Source organism: Echinops telfairi, unplaced genomic scaffold (genome assembly GCF_000313985.2).
Source record: "Echinops telfairi isolate 266 unplaced genomic scaffold, ASM31398v2 ScPeMD7_7425;HRSCAF=8463, whole genome shotgun sequence".
NCBI lineage: Eukaryota > Metazoa > Chordata > Mammalia > Afrosoricida > Tenrecidae > Echinops > Echinops telfairi.
In genome coordinates, this window is record NW_022111325.1 from 7,582,173 (window position 1) to 7,600,508 (window position 18,336).

Below are 18,336 nucleotides of genomic sequence, written 5' to 3' on the forward strand. Positions count from 1 at the left end.
CTGGAAGAGTAGGAAATGAAGCAGAGAAGAGGAGACACACCTGCAACGTTTAGAATCCTCTCTACTTGCACACAGGCCACAGAAGCCCCGAACCTCCAAAACACTCAAAGAAAACCACAAGAAAATTTGAAACAGTTTCCCACAAGAGCGGAAAATACGCAAGAAGGAACAGGATTCTGAATGCAAGAGCTCATTCGGAAACCACTCTCTGGGTAAACATCAGGAGAAGTCCAGGTTCTCTGTGGCTCCCACAGTTTAGAAAGGATGGAGAGGAGGAAAGACCAAGCTGTCTCGGAGGCTCCTCAGAGGCCTTGAGTAATCACTACTATTTTGATCACAAATAGTATCAACCTCTCCCAAATTCTGTCTCATATACTCTGGGTCCAAAAATTTTGCCAGAAAGTTACTGAACTCCTTCCAAACTCTGGGTCTCAAAAAAGAAAAAGAAAAATTAACATGGTTAGCTAGATACATCTGAAGCGCTGACCACTCATTGTAATGCATAAGATCCCTGCTTTTACTTTTTGTCTGCAGAATTCAAAGGACAGACAGACTGTGATCAATCATGGATTATATAGTGGGCAGCTCAGCTTTTTTATTTAAATGACACATTTTGCTTCCCTGCCACACACACATTACGTAAGCATATTTGACTGGAAGCACACTTCATAGTGCAATCAGCACAGAGAGTAAGTTCCAACATTGACTACTGGATCAGCTAACGTACAAACCATTCTGATTGTCCCAATTAGCCAAAACACGTTTAGAGCTGTTAGTCTCGGATCCAGGATCCAGTCAAGCTATACTTAAGAGGTGTGACGTGGAGCCAGTTCTGTTAGTAGTGCTTTTCTTTTGAAAAAGGCTTAGACCTAGAAATGTGTTTCCTCACTAAGGCAGTGAGTTTAAGTCGTTCATCCTTAAAATCCCATTTTCTTTTCAGTATCTCAAAGGGGCAGACGACAGGAAAAGGGAGAAGATAACCCAATGAAACCTCAATAACCCTAGACTATCTACACACCGTTTCCAGATAGCTGGCTGGACCCTGTCACAATGAACATTCAGCAGCCCTGATCTCGATGACTGGAGAGAAAAGCCAGCCAGTCCGACACAGCATACTCACCACGCCGCCCTTGTCCCCCTCCATGAACTGAATGATCTGGCAGGATGACTTCTCCCAGAGGAAGACGTGCCCGCAGTCACTACCGCTCACCACAAACTCACTCTTGGGGCCATAGAAATTGACACCTTTTACTGCAATGACAAACGAGGGAAACAAACCGCGTGAGGGCTGGCATCGGGCTTCTCTCCACATTGACCTCACAGGGAATCTAGTCATTCATACGCTCTACACCAACTGAGAACCAAAGAGTCTGTTTTATTTTCACAAAACGAGGAATGTGTAACAGATAATTATACGATCTATGGTGTTCCACTGGGATGAGGAGTCTGGAGTCTTTTAGCAGGTCTCCATCTTGATTAGTCTATCAGGCAACCACCAGCCTAACATCCTCCCCAGGTCAAGCTGAAATGCCCCAGCTTTGTCTGTCCTATGCCCTAAAACGATCCTTGGTATATGTGTACGACCTGAACGTGGTGGAAATGCCACTGCCCACCAGTAGCAGCATCTCACTGGGCTTGCTACCAGAACTCCGACACAGCTGTCTTCACTCTCCGCAGTGAGAGAAGCCAGAAGGCGTTAACAACTGCAGGGCAAGCCCTTAACTTTAAACTGGCACCCTTTCTTTTGTCTACCACTAGGACTGGGAACCAAGTTCAGGCTTTCCCCTTTTTCTCTACAAGTTCTAGAAAAGGAAAAAGGAAAACCATCTAACCGCTTTCTCCAAGTCTGACTTATGACAGTTACCGGATAAAAGAGTGGTACTAACCAAGGGCCTTGATTCCCCCATTTTTTCTGCATTTTGGAACCACTTGGGGAGCTTTCAAAACCCTGGGATTCAAGTTGCATCCCATACCGATGAAATGAAATGAAATGTGCGTGATGGAACACAAATAGTTATCTCTCAAACACTATCAGGAAAATTCCAGAGTTTGAGGATCAGAGACAAAGAAACGGGCTCCTGCCTTGCTTACTTCCCATTTTAGGTATTTCGGTACCACTGACTGAAGAGGGTTTTCCCTAACCTCTTAGCAAAGTCTTTGTACTATCTTGAAGTTAGTGGGAATCATATCATTAGAATAAATAGTCAAGCTTGTCTCCAAACATCCAAGTCAATGAGAAGCAGCATCACTGCCGCATTAAAAGATCCTCCCGCGCCCTTTACACACAGTAGATTCACAAAGGCTTCACGCCAACTGGGGAATAACCTCTCACTACTCCCAGTGACAGGCAGCCAGTCCCCTTTCTTTAATAGTTCATCTCTGCACAAACTGAAGGAGAGAACTGTGGTTCTACAAGCAAACAAAATGGGCCATGGAGACCAAGGAAGACAGCCTCACCTGTGGCATTATTTCTGTGGCCCTTATATCTCTTAACATACTGGGCCCCGTCACTGTGAGAGGAGTTGAAGAGGTAAATGTCTTCATCATTGTAACTGGCCAGGAGCTCTGCCAAGAACAAGCACACAGCAGTGAAGGAAAAGGCTGAAAAAAACGGGCCAGGAGCTGGGGGTGGGGGGTAGGGTAGGGCTTCTTGCCAGCAGTGTCCCCTCCTAATACCCAGGTAAAGCACCCATTTTACTCAGAAAGGCAGGCAAGTCAGGTTGTATAGGACAGGCTAGGAACACACTGCCAACCTAGGTGTGGAAGAATGCTCAGAAAGATCGTAACTATTACCTCGGGTATGAATCAAAGATATAAGAACCTATTCAGGCAAGTAGCCCAGGCTCCAGGACAGTCCCTGTCAAACATCACCTGCAGCTTTCTGCAAGTGGTGCCTGGCATCTCCACGGGCATCTGCTGCATCCTCCCACTACGTGCTCACCATCAACACCTACTCCCAGCTGCTCCTCCTGGAGCTACAGCACAGTGGTGAGCTCTGGAGGGCACATGCCTCACTGGTTCAGCAGCTCCCTGGACAGAGGGGGCATGCCAGCCTAGGAGCTGGGCCCTGCTCACGTACCTGTGCCGTCGTGGCTGTACACAAGACAGGTGATGTTTGCTTTGGACTCACTGTTCACCTGCAATAAGGAGCAGATACTGACTGATGCCCCACCCCCCCATTTTTATATCACCTTCAGGAAACAGGTTTTCCTTCCAAGTCTCCTATATTTTCTCCAGAGATTGAGAGAAAAAGACAGAGACAGGAGTGCAACCCCAGTGAAACATGACCACCTCCAGGGGAAGACTCCTACGGTTTCTGCTGTTTGGCTTCTGTGCTAGGCATTTTATATACAGGCTATCATTTTAAGGTCTTGCAATCATGGTGCAAGGTAGTTATCATTATCTCTATTTTGTTAATAGGAAAACTGAGGCTAAGGTACAGTGGCTGCCCCAAGGCACAAAGTTGGCAAGTGGTAGAACCAGGATTCAAATCCAAGTTCTTCCTACCACATCATTGTTCAGGGGCAGCCTTAGGGGACGTCGGGGAAGCTTGAAGCCAATGGTCCTTCATGAATCTTACCAGGTGATGAGGACAGAACTTCTTGAGTACACCATTATTCTCGTTCTCATCAATTTTCCTCTGGTCATAAATCCTGTGGTGAAGGAAGTATGAAAATGTCAAAACATACAAGCTAATCCCCCGAAGAGTTACACGTGAATATAGCAGTAAGACACTGTATTGCGATCATGAGGTGTCGCTGGGACCAGGTAACAGGCATCAGAAGACCCATAACAAACAATCAAACACACACACCATATTGCTGAGAACGAGGGGGGGTCGTCGGAGCAGAGATCCAAAACCCATCTGGAGACAATAGGGCATCCTTCCACAGAGAGAAGAGATGAGTAAACCAGGGAGAAGTAAAGCACCGATGAAACACAAAATTTCTCTGGCTCCTTGAGGCTTCCTCACCCCTCACCATAATGACCCCAGTGCTGCCTCTCACTTCGGTCTAGACCGGAGCATGTGCACAGGTACAGATAAAAGATAAGAGCTCACGCACGACACATGGAAATCAGGAACAGGAGCAGGAATCGTGATACCAAATGGGTAGGGGGAAGGTAAAGAGAGGGGAGGAAGGGGGAACCAATTGCAATGATGAACACATAAACACACACACCCCTCCAAGGGGGGGACGGATAACAGAAACCATAGGGGGAGCCAGTGGTCAGTGTAAGATGTGATCCATCAAGGGGTCGAGGGGGTGGGGTGGGGGAAGAGTTGATACTAAGGGCTCAATAGAAAGTAAATGTCTAGCAATAGAAAAGTGGGTGAAGGGAGATACCAGTCAGCGTAACATGAAAAAATAATAATAATAATTTATAAATTATCAAGGGTTCATGGGGGGCGGGGGGAGTAGGGAGGGGAAAAAATGAGCTGATACCAAGGGCTCAAGTTGAAAGAAAATGTTTTGAAAATGATGATGGCAACAAAGGTAAAATATACATGGCACGATGGATGGATGGATGGTGATAATAACTGAGCCCCAATAAAATGATCTTTTAAAAATGATGGTAACATGTATGAATATGTTTAATACAATTGATGTATGGATTGTTATAAGAATTTTAAGAGCCCCCAATAAAATTATGTTTTAATTTTTAAAAATTAAAATTAAAAATGTCCGGGGCCAAGTCTTCGGAAGCAGACAGCCTATTCCTTCTTTGTAGCCTGTTCTTGGTCTGGAACTTATGCTGAAACTTGTTGACTTTGGATGACCCTGCTGGCATTTGAAATACCATTGACACAGCTGCCAACATCACAGCAACACACAAGCAACCACAGTCCGACACATAGACAGACACGGTGTTTTCAATGGCTTTATATACGTGTGAAAGTTGGACATCAAATAATGAACACCAAAGAAGAACTGAACCACTTGAATTATGGTGACAAGAGTACTGAAAGGATCAGACTGCCAAAAGCACAAACAAATCTCCCCTGGAAGAAGTACAGCCAGAGCGCTCCTTAGAGGAAAGGGTGGCGAGACTGGGTCTCATGTACTCTGGGCATGCTGTCAGAAGAGCCCAGTCCCTGGAGAAGGACATCACACTGGGCAACGTGGAGAGGCAGCAAGAAAGAGGAAGGTCTCGAGAGATGGACTGACAGAGTGGCTGCAACAGTGGGTGAAGGACCAAGCAGCGAGTCCCTCTGTGTGCCTGGGGTCCCTCTGGGTCAGAAGTGGCTCGGTGGCACCTAAGAGAACAGCAGCAAAGCAATGCGGGCACAGTCGGCCGGAAGTACGGGAGAAAAAGTCTGTTTCCCCAACCTAGCCTCTGGTTTATGCTCTTCCCCCACCTGCAAGTCCTCATGCCTCAAGCTTCTCCAAACTATAGCTCTTTCACCCAGGCCCTTCCTCAGTTATATCAGTTTGAAGTGACTCAGTTCAGCCCCTTTGGGGGTCGAGCGACCTTTTCACAGGGGTCTCCTGATTCATCACAGTAGCAAAATTACAGTTATGAAGTAGCAAGAAACATAATTTTATGGTTGGAGGGTCACCACAGCATGAGGAACTGTATGAAAGGGTCATGGCATTAAGGAAGGTTGAGAACCACGGCTTTACTTTCATGAATTACTGTTTATTTTCACAAAAACAGCAAACATTATAGAGCTTTTTGTGTACGTCACCTCCCCAGTGATGATCTCTACTCAAAGGTAGAGATCATGCTATATAAAAGTCAATTAATTAACCAATCCTTGAAATTAATTAATTAATCCTTGAAATCTTATTTGGCCAGGCCTCCCTCTCCCATATTCCAAAGCAACTATTATAAACCACCACCTTTCTCCCTAAGACTGTCTCAGTTCTTTATTACCATGAAGCACCACATTCCTTTCACTGTCCCTTCTCCCCAACCCAACTCTCCTAAATTAATCCTCCACTCAAATGCTCCATTGATTATATGCCAACTCTTATGCTCGGGGCTCAGAGTGAGGCAGAAGATGACTTCTGTCCCTGTCATCACACATTATAGTCTCTCCTTTAGGACTCAGCGCCTCTCATGAGGCCACGAATGGCCAAAGCCATACTCGATCTCAACCCTTCAGAGACCTTGTTCGATTAGTCCATTTCTTAACCTCTTCCTCATCACTGCCTGACCATTAAAACAACAAAAACCCTCATTCTACTGATTGACCTTTCCTACTGGTTCCTCTTTCCTTCCTCTTACATTCAAATTAGTGAAAAGAACAATGAACCTTAGATATTTTGAATTCCTATTCACTTCTCAACCCACTGCAATATGGTTTTGGCCCTCACTTGGCCATGAAACTCCTCTAGTAAAACTCACTGCCATGGAGTCAATGCCAACTCAGACACCCCACAGTAAAAGCAGTGAATTGCCAACGCCAACAAGTTACTTTGCAGACCTGCCGACTACTCCTTCCACAAAACAGCTTTTTTCCCCTTAATATCCAACCACTCCATAATGCTGTTCAAGGAATTGTCTTTTGTCCATCCCTCAAATGTTGATGCTCCCCGAAGAGCTGGTCGTAAGATCTACTTTGACTGTACACGGGTAAGTCAGAAAGTATTGTTACAAAATATTTAAAAAACTATTGAAATGTGAAGCTACTATTTCTTGACATATCCTCCAACTAGGCCCATACACTGCTGAAGACATTCTTTCCATCTCTCTAATCTTTCCCTGAAAACTCCTCTGCTCAACAATTCACATCACATCCAAACAGCAGTCTGGGCATCAGTCACAGAGGAGCCCTAGTGGTGTGGTGGGCTACATTAATTAGACTGCTGACCACAAGATCTGAAGTTTGACACCCCCAGCCTTTCTGCAAGAGAAAAATTATACTTTTTGCTCCTGTGAAGATTTATAGTCTCGGAAACCCAAAGGGGTCATTCTACTCTGTCCTATAGGGTCACTACGAGTCAAAATTGACTTAATGTGAGCCAGTGAGAGTGACCAGAGGGATTCAAATTGTGTCTCTTTTCAATGCTCTGAGTTTGGGGCTGGGGGCTGGGGTGCATTTAATGGGGCAAAATCTGGGCTGTTTGGTGAGTGAAGTAAGGTTTTAATGAAATACTCATAGGACAGCCCTTCCGATCCTCAAAGAATGAGGAGGTACGTTATTATGATAAGAGGAAAACCCTCCTCTACTAGTGATCGTCATCTTTCTGTGTGCCATGGAGTCACTTCTGACTCCCAGCATCAGTGTAAGTGAGGGGAGATCTGACCCACAGGGTTTTCTTGGCTGGAATCTTAATATGAGCAGATCAACAGGTCTTTTCTCTCATGGAGGCGTTGTTGAATTTGCATCATCAACTTTGGTCAGCAGTTGAGTGCTAAATCAATGCACCACTAAGACTCCTTTGAATTCATGGTGTTATGGTAAATTCAGGTAACCAAACCCAAAACCAGATCCCTTCTGTCCTGTACAGTTAATTTCCTCGCTGTCACTTCTCACTGTATCTTCTCCAAGGAGCCCCGGTGGCATTCTCAGCTAAGTGTTAACCTCGGGGTCAGTGCTTTGAGCCAATCAGCTACTGCACAGGAGAAAGACAGGGCTCCTGTAAAGATTTACTGCCTTAGACACTCTCCTAGGGGCGCTGTGAGTCAGAATTAATGGACAGCCTAGACTGCTATCGTATCCTTCATATTTCTCTCCTCATATTGTCACCAGAATTCAGTTTCAAATGTCTAAATGAAATATTTGAAGTAAAACTGTCTAAATCCCCTAGGTAATTTTGTACTATCCAAAAGTTCTTATTACGGCTGCCTACTACTCTTCCTCAAAGGTCTTTTTTTTTCCCCCAATCATTTTATTTCCTCAAAGACCTTATACAAAAAAAGCTTCCTTGAACACACCATGTTCTTTTTATACCTTGTATCTTACCTCCACACATATTTCTGCCCCCAACCTGAAGTGCTAACTTCTCATTTATCCTTAACACCACATATGTGAAGACAGTAGAAAAAAATGGTTTCCACTGTATTTAAAGAGTCTCACCTAAGTTTAAATACTAACACTGCTTGCTTAGTTGCGGAGTAAAACTGGGGAAATTACTTCCTATCTTTAATCCTTATATAGCTGTTTCTCCAGCGTGCTCCTTGGAGGCAGAGACTATGTAAAGTCTGTATCTCACATGCAGAGTGTGTTTGGTAAATGCTGGCTGAATTAATGAATGCATTAATGAATAGATCCTTTGTAGTGTCCAGCCTCCTGCTTAATACTCTACATAGAATGCATAAAGAGTACAATATCCAGAAAATGTCTGTTAAATGAACAACAAAAAAGACTGATGCATAGTCAAGTTTGTCAGCTGGCAATTAAATTTTTCTTCCACTCAAAACTAAGTCTAAATAAGTAGTTCTCATATGCTACTGAGCCATCAGAAACTGCAAAAGAATTTAAGTGTGTTAAAATATATATAAAAATAAAAGCTCTCCAGGGGACTCTTCAGTATATACTGCTCTTTGCCCTTCTTTATGGGAATATCCTTCCCTTTCTTACTCAAGTATTTATTGCCGTTGTGTTATTTATCAAGTTGATTCCAACTCAAAGAGCCCCTCAGTGACAGAGGAGAATTGCTCCACAGGGTTCCCCCTAAAGAGGTAATCTTCATGGGAACAGAATGTCACATCTTTTCTCCCATGGAGCAGCGAACAGTTTGGAGCCAAGCACTTAATTGCAGTGCTACCAGGACTCCTTCGTGATTACAAGAACTCACGATATTTCAAGAAGCACGAAAATGTTTTGAAACTCTACAACAGTGCATGATGTGACTGAACTATATGGAATGTTATAGTATCTGTAAGAGCTCACAATAAAACAATTTTTTTAAAAAAGGACTCACTATATTTTCGCGTGTTGATAGACCAAGGTGGGTAAACCTTTTCAAGTGTTGACAGTAAATATTGTAAGCTTACAGTCTATCTAGTCTCTGCTGCAACTTCTCAACTCTGCCACTATAGCATGAAAGCAGTCAGAGGCAATATGTAAACAAATGGCCATGGCTAAGTTCCAATAAAAACAGTTTGCCCATGTGCTAGACAATGACGACAACCAAATGAATAAGAGTTTCCCTCTCTTTTCTGGGGATAAAGCAGAATCTGGACATTTCAAATCAAGAATGGCTTCAGCTTCCTCCCAACAGTCTTACTTCTACTGTGCCTTTACTGAGTCCCTCTCTCCTGCCTCACCTCGTGCGTTTGTCCACCTGCTCTTAGTCTCGTTTCCTTTTCCTGTTGCTGAGCTCAGGAGCAAAGGATCGATTTGCCACCTATGTTTTATGAGTCACAGTATGTACCATATCCTTTAGTATGAAATTTACACGTCAACCAATCACACTGCCATTTCTCCCACGACAGGAACCACTGGATGCATTCTATATTTCCCTGTGCCTGTAAACCTTAAACCAACTTGAAGGAGGATTTAGTAGCAGGGACTTGAACCAATACCTCATCGACTTGCTGACCTTTTTTCCTTTTGGCCCGAGGCCAGCATTTCCCCAGAGGCTTCTCTTAAAACACTGCCTCACAAACCTAAACTGAAATTCAGTCAGTATTCGTGATGCAAAAGCCTGGAGGATAAATAAGGATGCCTCTGTAGTTCCTTAAAGGAATTCCTTTAGGCTGAAAAAGTTAATGTGCCGTGATGTAAAATATTGACTGCAAATGTTTTCAAATCTGTATTGGATGATGAGCTCTTCAGATTCTTTCAAAGAAGGAACCAGAAAGAGAAAAATCCCAAAATGTCCCAATGGCTGAATTGAAGAGGTGTCAAAGAAGCTGAGGGGGAGGAGAAAGGATGTCAGAGAAGAGCTGGAGTGGTGAGAAGACCACCTGCCCAAGCAAAACCTGCACGTTTCTACCAAATAAATAGCCCCTTCACTGCCACAGGGAGCAGACTGCACTGTGGCTGGTACGAGACAGAAGGCATGAGTATCTCTCCTACTGTCTGAAAAGCACAAACTCTTTCTCAGCTCACTTTAATTCTAGGAAAGTATCAATTTTTGAATAGGGCATTTTCAACTGCAGTTTTCAAATAAATCAACTCTTCCATCTACCTACACACATCTAGGTCCTAGTGATGGAATTCTCCAAGGACATAGCAACCTTGAAACTAAGAAATTCCAATTAAATTAGAAAGCTCAGTGAATGGTTGATGTGAAGGAAGTAGCCATTGAAGGTTCTGACAACTACCCTGTAGATCCACAGCTTCAGAGTAAAAAATAAAATGACTATCACGACATATCTGACAACTGGCACAGGAAAGGAGCTGTGAAAGCAGGGAAGAGAGTAAGCAACAAGGCTGGACAATGTGCGTGTGGCAGGATTGTGGAACAGATAAAACACTCTTATGTTTTTGGTAAATTTACTAGATCCCTAGGATTCTAATTAGTAAAATTAGTCTCAGGATAATTATAAAAATGTGCTCTTCTTTATGAAGATAATGTTTTTCACCCATCTTCAAGGAGGCAACACACACACACACACACACACACACAGCAGAAAGCTGTTCATTTTTTGAGTGACCTTCCCTTCTTCTTTTTCAAACTGTTATTACTTCTGTTGACCAAAGAAATACAGCTAATATAGGCCGAGGTACAGATGGGACAGTTTATGACTTAGAATAAGGAGTAAGTTAACTGGATATACAAAGGAACTTTATAATGTTCGTGGAAAATTAAGTTAAAAGACAATGGAGTTTTCCTTGAACCAACTTTCTGAAGCCTCCTTGTATGGGGATTGAATTGATAAGCCCTGTTCTTCACAGGACATGTCTCAATAACAGTTACAGAAAGATGTTCACAGTGACAAAGATATCACTACCAAGAAAAGCAGATCACGCTGAGTATGCCCGTGTCAAAAACAGCACTCAAGATTTCTAACATGCTAATTTATGTATGAAAAATGGTGTAAGATATTTACTAACAGCCCTTTCCGATAACCCTGGCTTTATGCCTTCGTTGCTTTGTTGAAACCTCTCTCAAACTATCTGTCCTCTGTAAAGCTGACCTTCAGAGACTATTACATTAGTGAACAGGATGCCCCAGAAGAAAAAATTTTAAATCTCTGGCAGATGGTACAAAAAAATCTAGATGGACCCAGGCAATCCAGACTTTTCCATAAGGGAATCTGGTAGTATACACAATGCATCGAAGTCAAATTCTCCTCTAAAATTGATTATAGCAATGCTTGCACAACTCTTTTCAATATGTTTAGACTATTGCATGATATGTAAATTATATGTCAATTTGGCAATAAAACTGTTTAAAAAATTTTAAGAGCATGATTTCTGGTACACAATTCCAACTCACAAAGACCCCCAAGACCCAGAGACTCACCTTACAAACTGATCTCGTCCCCCTACTGCAAACTGGTGGGTATTGGCGGGATTTACATAGATTGTATACAGTCCCACTTTCTTCTCCTTCTCTTTTGTCACCACCAGTTTCCTGGAAGATTAGAAAAATGTACATTACATCTCCCCAGATTCCAGATGGTCTAATCAAGTATAGGAGCAAAAGAGAGCTGCAGATAAGGCTACTTAAATCAAGATTCTCATTTGGAAAAAAAGTTTTCTTGCTTTAATTTCTTACCTTTGGAATAAACACAGAAAGCCAAAAATCATCACCACCCCATATCCTTACTACTTTGGGGACAAAAAAAAACAAAGAAAAACTAAACCAACAAAAAATAGGCATGGACGTCATTAGTTGATGCTCCTCGAGATGTACAGGCTAAAGGTACATGAAAACATTTCTCTTCGTGGCGCTTCAGTTTGGTGCACAGAAAATACGACTCTCGTCTTCCCACCCTGTATTTGTAAGCACTTTTTTGATCACCTGGGAAAAGAGGGAGGATTGGAAGGAGAATCCAGAGAAAGAGCGGGCTTTACAAAACAGTTAATGTTCAATCTATCTCCAAGATTCCTGAAAACCCAGAATTACAAATGCACACTGACAAAACAGCCTGGTACTGGGATAACAATAGACACATAGACCAGTGGAATAGAACAGAGAGCCTAGAAATAAACCCACACATCTCTGACCTACTGGTTTTTAACAAGGGGGCTAAAGTCCATTTGGTAGAGAAAGAACATTCTCTTCAATAAATAGTATCAGGAGAATTTGGATTCCCACATACAGAAAAATGAAACACTATGGTATGGCCCATGTCTCACACAAAACAGATTCATTCAAGCTCTTGGGATCTAAATGTGCATACATAAACCTTAAAATTTCTTCAAAGAACAAGCAGGGGAAATCTAGCTTTTTAACAATGGATTTTCTAATAACAAAAGCACAAACAGCAAAAGACAAAAAAATGAAATCATAAATACACAAATAAATGGGGCCTCATAAAAAATTTAAACTTTTAGTCCTCAAAAAATTATCAAAAAGTAAAAAGACAAACTACCTACTGGGAGAATATCTTTGAAAATCATACATCCAGCAAGAATCTGTGTGTGTGTGTGTGTATGTGTATGTATATATATATATATATATATATATATATATATCCATTCATTTATATATATGGCTTTGACAACTGAACAAAAACAAAAAAATTCAAATATTAAATGGGCACCAGACTTGAAAGAACAGACATTTGACCAAAGGCAGCATTCAGATGGGCATCAAACACATATAGCGATGACTGGCATCATTGTCCATTAGAGACCTGCACATCAAAACCACAATGAAATAGCAATTCCCTCCCACAGAGAAGGGCTAAGATTTGGGAGGGGGAGGAAAAACCTAAAACAAACCAGAAAATCGTCTGGAATGTGAGAAAAACTGTGGAGTCCTGATTCATTGCTGATGGGAATGTATAATGGTATAGACATTGTGGAAAACTGTGGCAGTTCCTTAAGAAAATTAAAACTAGGACTGCCATGACCCAGAAATTCTACTCATAGGTCTCTTTCTCAAAGACCTGTAAGTGTACAATCAAACAGGGACCTACACCATTGTTTACTGCAGCATTATTCACAGTGGCCTAATGTGGGGGAAAAAGCTAACTGCTCATCAACAAATGAATGGAGAAACAAAATATAGTACACATGCCCACAATGAAACACCCCTCAGTAAGACAAATGAAGCCCCGAAACATGCTACAACAGGGATATAGCTTGAAGACACTATTCTGAGAATAGGAGGCCAACCAGAAATATTTTATGACCTCACACAGACTCACTGCCATCGAGTCCACTCTGACTCATAGTAACCCTACAGGGCAAGGGAGAGCTGCCCGTGGGTTTCCAAAACTGCAACTCTTTACAGGAGTCGAGAGCCCTGCCGCTCTCATGGAGTGGTTGGTAATGTTACACTGCTGACACTGCGGTGAAAGCAGCCCACTGAGTAATCACAACGCCATCAAAGTCCCCTCATAAAGGTAGGAAAGGCAAACACATAGAGAACATTTACTAGTGGTTATTAGGGCTGGGAGAAATGAAAGGGGACTAATGGTGTTGAAAACATTGCAATGATTAAGGATAAAGTTGGACAGCTAATCAATGTTATTGCTGTTAATTAGCTGTTTACTAAAAAGGAGGAGAAGAGAAAAAGAAAGATGGGGTAGGGAGGAACAGGGCACTAACCCACCCAAGGGGAGGGTGTAGTTTGTATTTCCACAGGAGAGGGAGAGAGGGACCAGACTTCAACAGGGTGTGCCTAGATGTGAATGCTACATACCGCGGGCCGGCCCAAATCCCAACTAAGTGGACAACCCCAAACCCCCCTCCCCGACCCACCCTACCCCCGAAGAATGCACTCCAGAGGACACCACTGAAGCTAGAGCTCAGGGAGAGGGGTGCTTCTGATCGGCACACACTGGAGCAAACGAAAAAGGGAAGGAGAGAGAGTGGAACACAGCCTGGCCCACCAAGCCCCAAAAACAATATTCCTGCTCAGAGCAGCCAATGCAGAGTGGACCATAGGGCCTACTTCACCACGAGACATGACATCCCTCACTGACCCACAGCTCTATGGGGGACAACAATGGAGACAGTGTGGGAATTGTGCCCAATCTGACCCCACCACACCGGGGCAAAACACTAAGGGCTTGCAACAGAGTAGCAAGGGGAGCAAAGCAATGAAGTCCTGGAGGAATACCAAAAATAGACTCTGGGGCCAGATAAGATAGGTGGGATAACAATCCGGAGGAGAAAACAACAGGACCGACATTGGGGGGTGGGGGGCGGGCGGAAGGGAATACAGGACAGGGGTAGGTGGGGAAAAGAAGGGGGGTGCCAACAAACCCAGGGTCAAAGGAACAACAAGTGATCTAAAATCAATGCAAAGAGAAAGTAGGATGTCTGGTGGGGTTTTATCAAGGGCAATGTAACAGCGAGGAATTCCTGAAACCTGAATAAAGGCCCAACATAATAATGGGACAAGAGGAAAGTAAAAGGAAATAGAGGAAAGAACTAGGAGACAAAGGACATTTATAGAGGTATAAATACAGGCATGTACATATGTAAATACATATTTAACGATAGGGAAATAGATCTAAGTACATACAGTTGTTAAGTATTAAGGCAGCAGACGGACATTGGGCCTCCACTCAAGTGGAGGCAGCAGACGGACATTGGGCCTCCCTCAATGCAAGAACACTTCGTTCTACTAACCTGGCATTCTGTGATGCTCACCTTCCCTGACATGATCGCTGAAGACAAAATGGGTGCATATGTAAATGTGACGAAGAAAACTGATGGTCCCTGGCTATATGTAAATGTGATGCAGAAAGCTGATGGTGCCCTGCTATCAAAAGATATAGCATCTGGGGATCTTAAAAGACTTGAAGATAAACAAGCGGTCATCTAGCTGAGAAGCAACAAAGCCCACATGGAAAAAGCACACCAGTCTCTGTGATCATGAGGTGTCGATGGTATCAGGCATCAAAGGCCCAGAACAAAAAATCCTATCGATGTGAATGAGAAGGAGTGCAGAGTGGAGATTCAAAGCCTATCTGTAGACAATTGGACATTCCCTTACAGAAGGGTCACAAGGAAGAGACAAGCCAGTCAGGGTGCAGTATAGCACCGATGAAACATACAACTTTCCTCTAGTTAATGCTCCACACCACCCGACACCCCCACTATCATGACCCCAATTCTACCTTACAAATCCAGCTAGATCAGAGCATATACAGTGGTACAGATAAGAGCTCACAACACAGGGAATCCAGGACAGATAAACCCCTCAGGACCAACAATGAGAGTATCAATACCAGGAGGGTAAAGGGAAGGTGTGTGTGTGTGGGGGAACCGATCACAATGATCTATATATAACACTCTCATAGGGGGGCGGACAACAAAAAAGTGGGTGAAGGGAGACAGCAGTCGTTGTAAGAAGTTAAAAAATAGTAATTTATAAATTATCAAGTGTTAAAAAAAATTTATCAAGTGTTTATGAGGGGGGGAAGGCAAGGGAGGGGGGGAATATGAGCTGATACCAAGGGCTCAAGTAGAAAGAAAATGTTTTGAAAAGGATGATGGAAACATATTGCCTGGTCTTGGCACAAGGGACTCCATTTTGAATCCGGCACCTTCTTGGTTCTCAGAACTCACCTCTCATGGGCCTCCCTCACATCGACCTCCCCTCCCCTCGCTGAAAATCACCAGTTCTGAGAACCAGATATCCCCGAGAAAGAATGTTCTTTGAAGATATGTTTACTTCACCTACCCCGGTACCTATAGATAAGATTAACGACCACTTCCCTGCATCCCTTGAAGATGTGTTTATTCCACCCATCCCGGACCCATAGATAAAATTAATGAGCGCTTCCCTTTGAAGTCCCTGTGTGCAGCTGTGCCTGCCACCAGGGGATATAAAAACGCAGCCAGAAATTCCCCTCGCGCGGTTTCATTAGCTCAATACGTGAGTTATTGAACCCGTCCGCAAGCTTCTCAATAAAGCCTGCTTCTAAAACTTTACCAATTGGACCTTTAATTCTGCTTCGCGCCCCAAAAGCCCTGACACATATGTATAAATGTACTTGACAGAATAGATGGATGGATGGTTTATGAGAGCTGTAAGAACCCCCAACAAAATGATTAAGAAACAAAAGTTGGATCAGATATATTTACAACAATGACTGAAAAAAGTAGCTGCTGAAGTTGCTTATACAATCAAATACCTCATGGGACTTGGTGCCTTGGTTTATATCAGCGGTTCTCAATCTGTGGGTCACGACCCCTTTGGCAGTCTAACGACCCTTTCACAGGGATCGCCCTAGACCATTGGAAAAAACCTATTTCCGGTGGTCTTAGGAACTGAGACACCACTCCTCTATCCATCTCCAGGAGAGTCCACACACACACAGATTCCTGCGTGAAGACTGTTACCCAGGCTACACCATGCTTCAAGACAAAATTTCATTTATTTGTAATTAGAAATAAATATTTCACAATATATAATTACAGTTTTGTGATTAATCACTATGCTTTAATTTTGTTCAATTTATAACAATGAAAATACATCCTGCATATTTACATTACAATTCATAACTAACAAAATTAGTTACGAAGTAGCAATGAAAATAGTGTTATGGTTGGGGGCTCACCACAACATGAGGAACTGTATTAAAGGGTCACAGCATTAGGAAGGTTGAAAACCATTGGTTTAGATGTTTAGGGTCATGGTTTCATTTTCCTTAACTAGCATAATAATGTCTTCCAAGTTTCAGTTTTCTATATAGTGCCTTGGGTCTTAAAAGTTTACGAGGGTTCTCTATTCACCTGGAACAACAAAGGAAGAAGAATCAGGGCTAGAAGGATATGAAAGGTGTGCCTAATTGCCTCCTTGGCTGTGAGACCAGAAAAATTCCAGGTGCTGGGGGGCTGGGCTACCATTACTGAACAGGAGTTCATAGCAGAATCCTGATCAAAAGGGGGGGAAACGCAAGTTCTAATGGACTCTAGACTTCCTGGAGCCATGGAGGGTGGAGGAACTCCTTAAACTATTGCCCCATGATAATCTTAAAACTATCACCTGAAGTCATCTTAAAAGCAAGCGATAGTTTTAACTAATAATAAAGATCCTCCTTGACCATTGTGCTCTTTTAAGAACGATTTATATGGGGTCAAACTGAAACCGCAACTAGAAGATCAGATGGAAGCCTCAGGGTGCAGTGAGTTGATGTTAAAGGGGGAGAAGCAATTCAGAAAAGGAGAGTGAGAATGATTACACAAGTCAAAGAATATAATCAGCCTCACTGAATAGTACACTTAGAAACTGTTGAATCAGTCCTTGTTTTGTTCCAGAATAAAATCTGTAAGGAAAACAAAACTAAACATACAATTACCATATGATCCAACAACTGTTCATGTGTATTGATCACAGAGAAATAAAGACGTTTGTTCACAGAGAAATTTATACTGTAGTGCCCCCAAAATGGAAGGAACCCAGATATACTTCAACGAATACACAGCAATAAGGAACAACGTGTTGATATATGTGACATGGATGAATTTCAAAAAAATTATGAGTGAAAAAACCAATTCCAAAAGGTTGCATGCAGACTTTAAGAGTCCATTTATGTAACATTTTTAAAATGACAAAGTTCCCCCCATTCCAAGGGGACAAACAACAGAAGCGGTTGTTGTAAGATATGAAACTAATAATACTTCATAATTTATCCAGGGGTCACGAGGAGAGGGGAAAAGGAGTTGAAACCAAGGGCTCAACAGAAAGTAAATGTCTAGAAAATGATGGCAACATGTGTACAAACATGCTTGCTACCATCGATGTATGGGTTGTTATAAGAGCTGCAAGAGCCCCCAAGAAAAACTTTAATTAAAATAAATAATAAAATGACAAAGTTATAGAAATGGAGAACATATTAATGCTTGCCAGAGGTTATTGAGAGGATAAGGGCAGAAGGGAAATGATTATGGCTACAAAAGAGAAAGATGAAGGTCCTCTCGTAGTGATGGAAACATTGTCTTGACAATACTATATCAATTATTGTTTGTGATATTGTCTACTGTATTTTTACAAGATGTTACCACTAGGGGAAACTAAGCACAACTGCATGTGAATCTACAATTACCATATACATTTGAGTATAAGCCAAGGCACCCAATTTTACCACAAAAACTGCATTAAAAATGTGCTGGAAAACTTGGCTTATACACAAGTATATACAGTATCTCAAAATAAAAATACTTTTTATAAAGTGCACCCTGAAAAATGACAAGCCAGTTTTCTAGCACAGTGGTAATCCAAAGGAAAGCCACATTCTTCTTCCCTGATCTGAAGCAAATTACAAGTGCTTATGAAGACCGCTCTTTGTAAGGCTGAAAACCCG

The 18,336-nt window shown here is 42.5% G+C and overlaps 1 protein-coding gene across 1 annotated transcript in view; it reads right to left on the reverse strand.

Moving 5' to 3' along the window:
* Positions 1 to 18,336, reverse strand: part of DCAF8 (DDB1 and CUL4 associated factor 8) — a 57,291-nt gene that overhangs the window by 3,928 nt on the left and 35,027 nt on the right. Inside the window, exons 7-11 of the mRNA XM_045298434.1 lie at positions 11,367 to 11,477; positions 3,581 to 3,653; positions 3,080 to 3,137; positions 2,458 to 2,565; positions 1,121 to 1,251 (exon numbers count right to left, since the gene is read on the reverse strand). Of these exons, the coding sequence (XP_045154369.1) occupies positions 1,121 to 1,251; positions 2,458 to 2,565; positions 3,080 to 3,137; positions 3,581 to 3,653; positions 11,367 to 11,477 (481 nt within the window). The remainder of the gene's footprint in view (positions 1 to 1,120; positions 1,252 to 2,457; positions 2,566 to 3,079; positions 3,138 to 3,580; positions 3,654 to 11,366; positions 11,478 to 18,336) is intronic.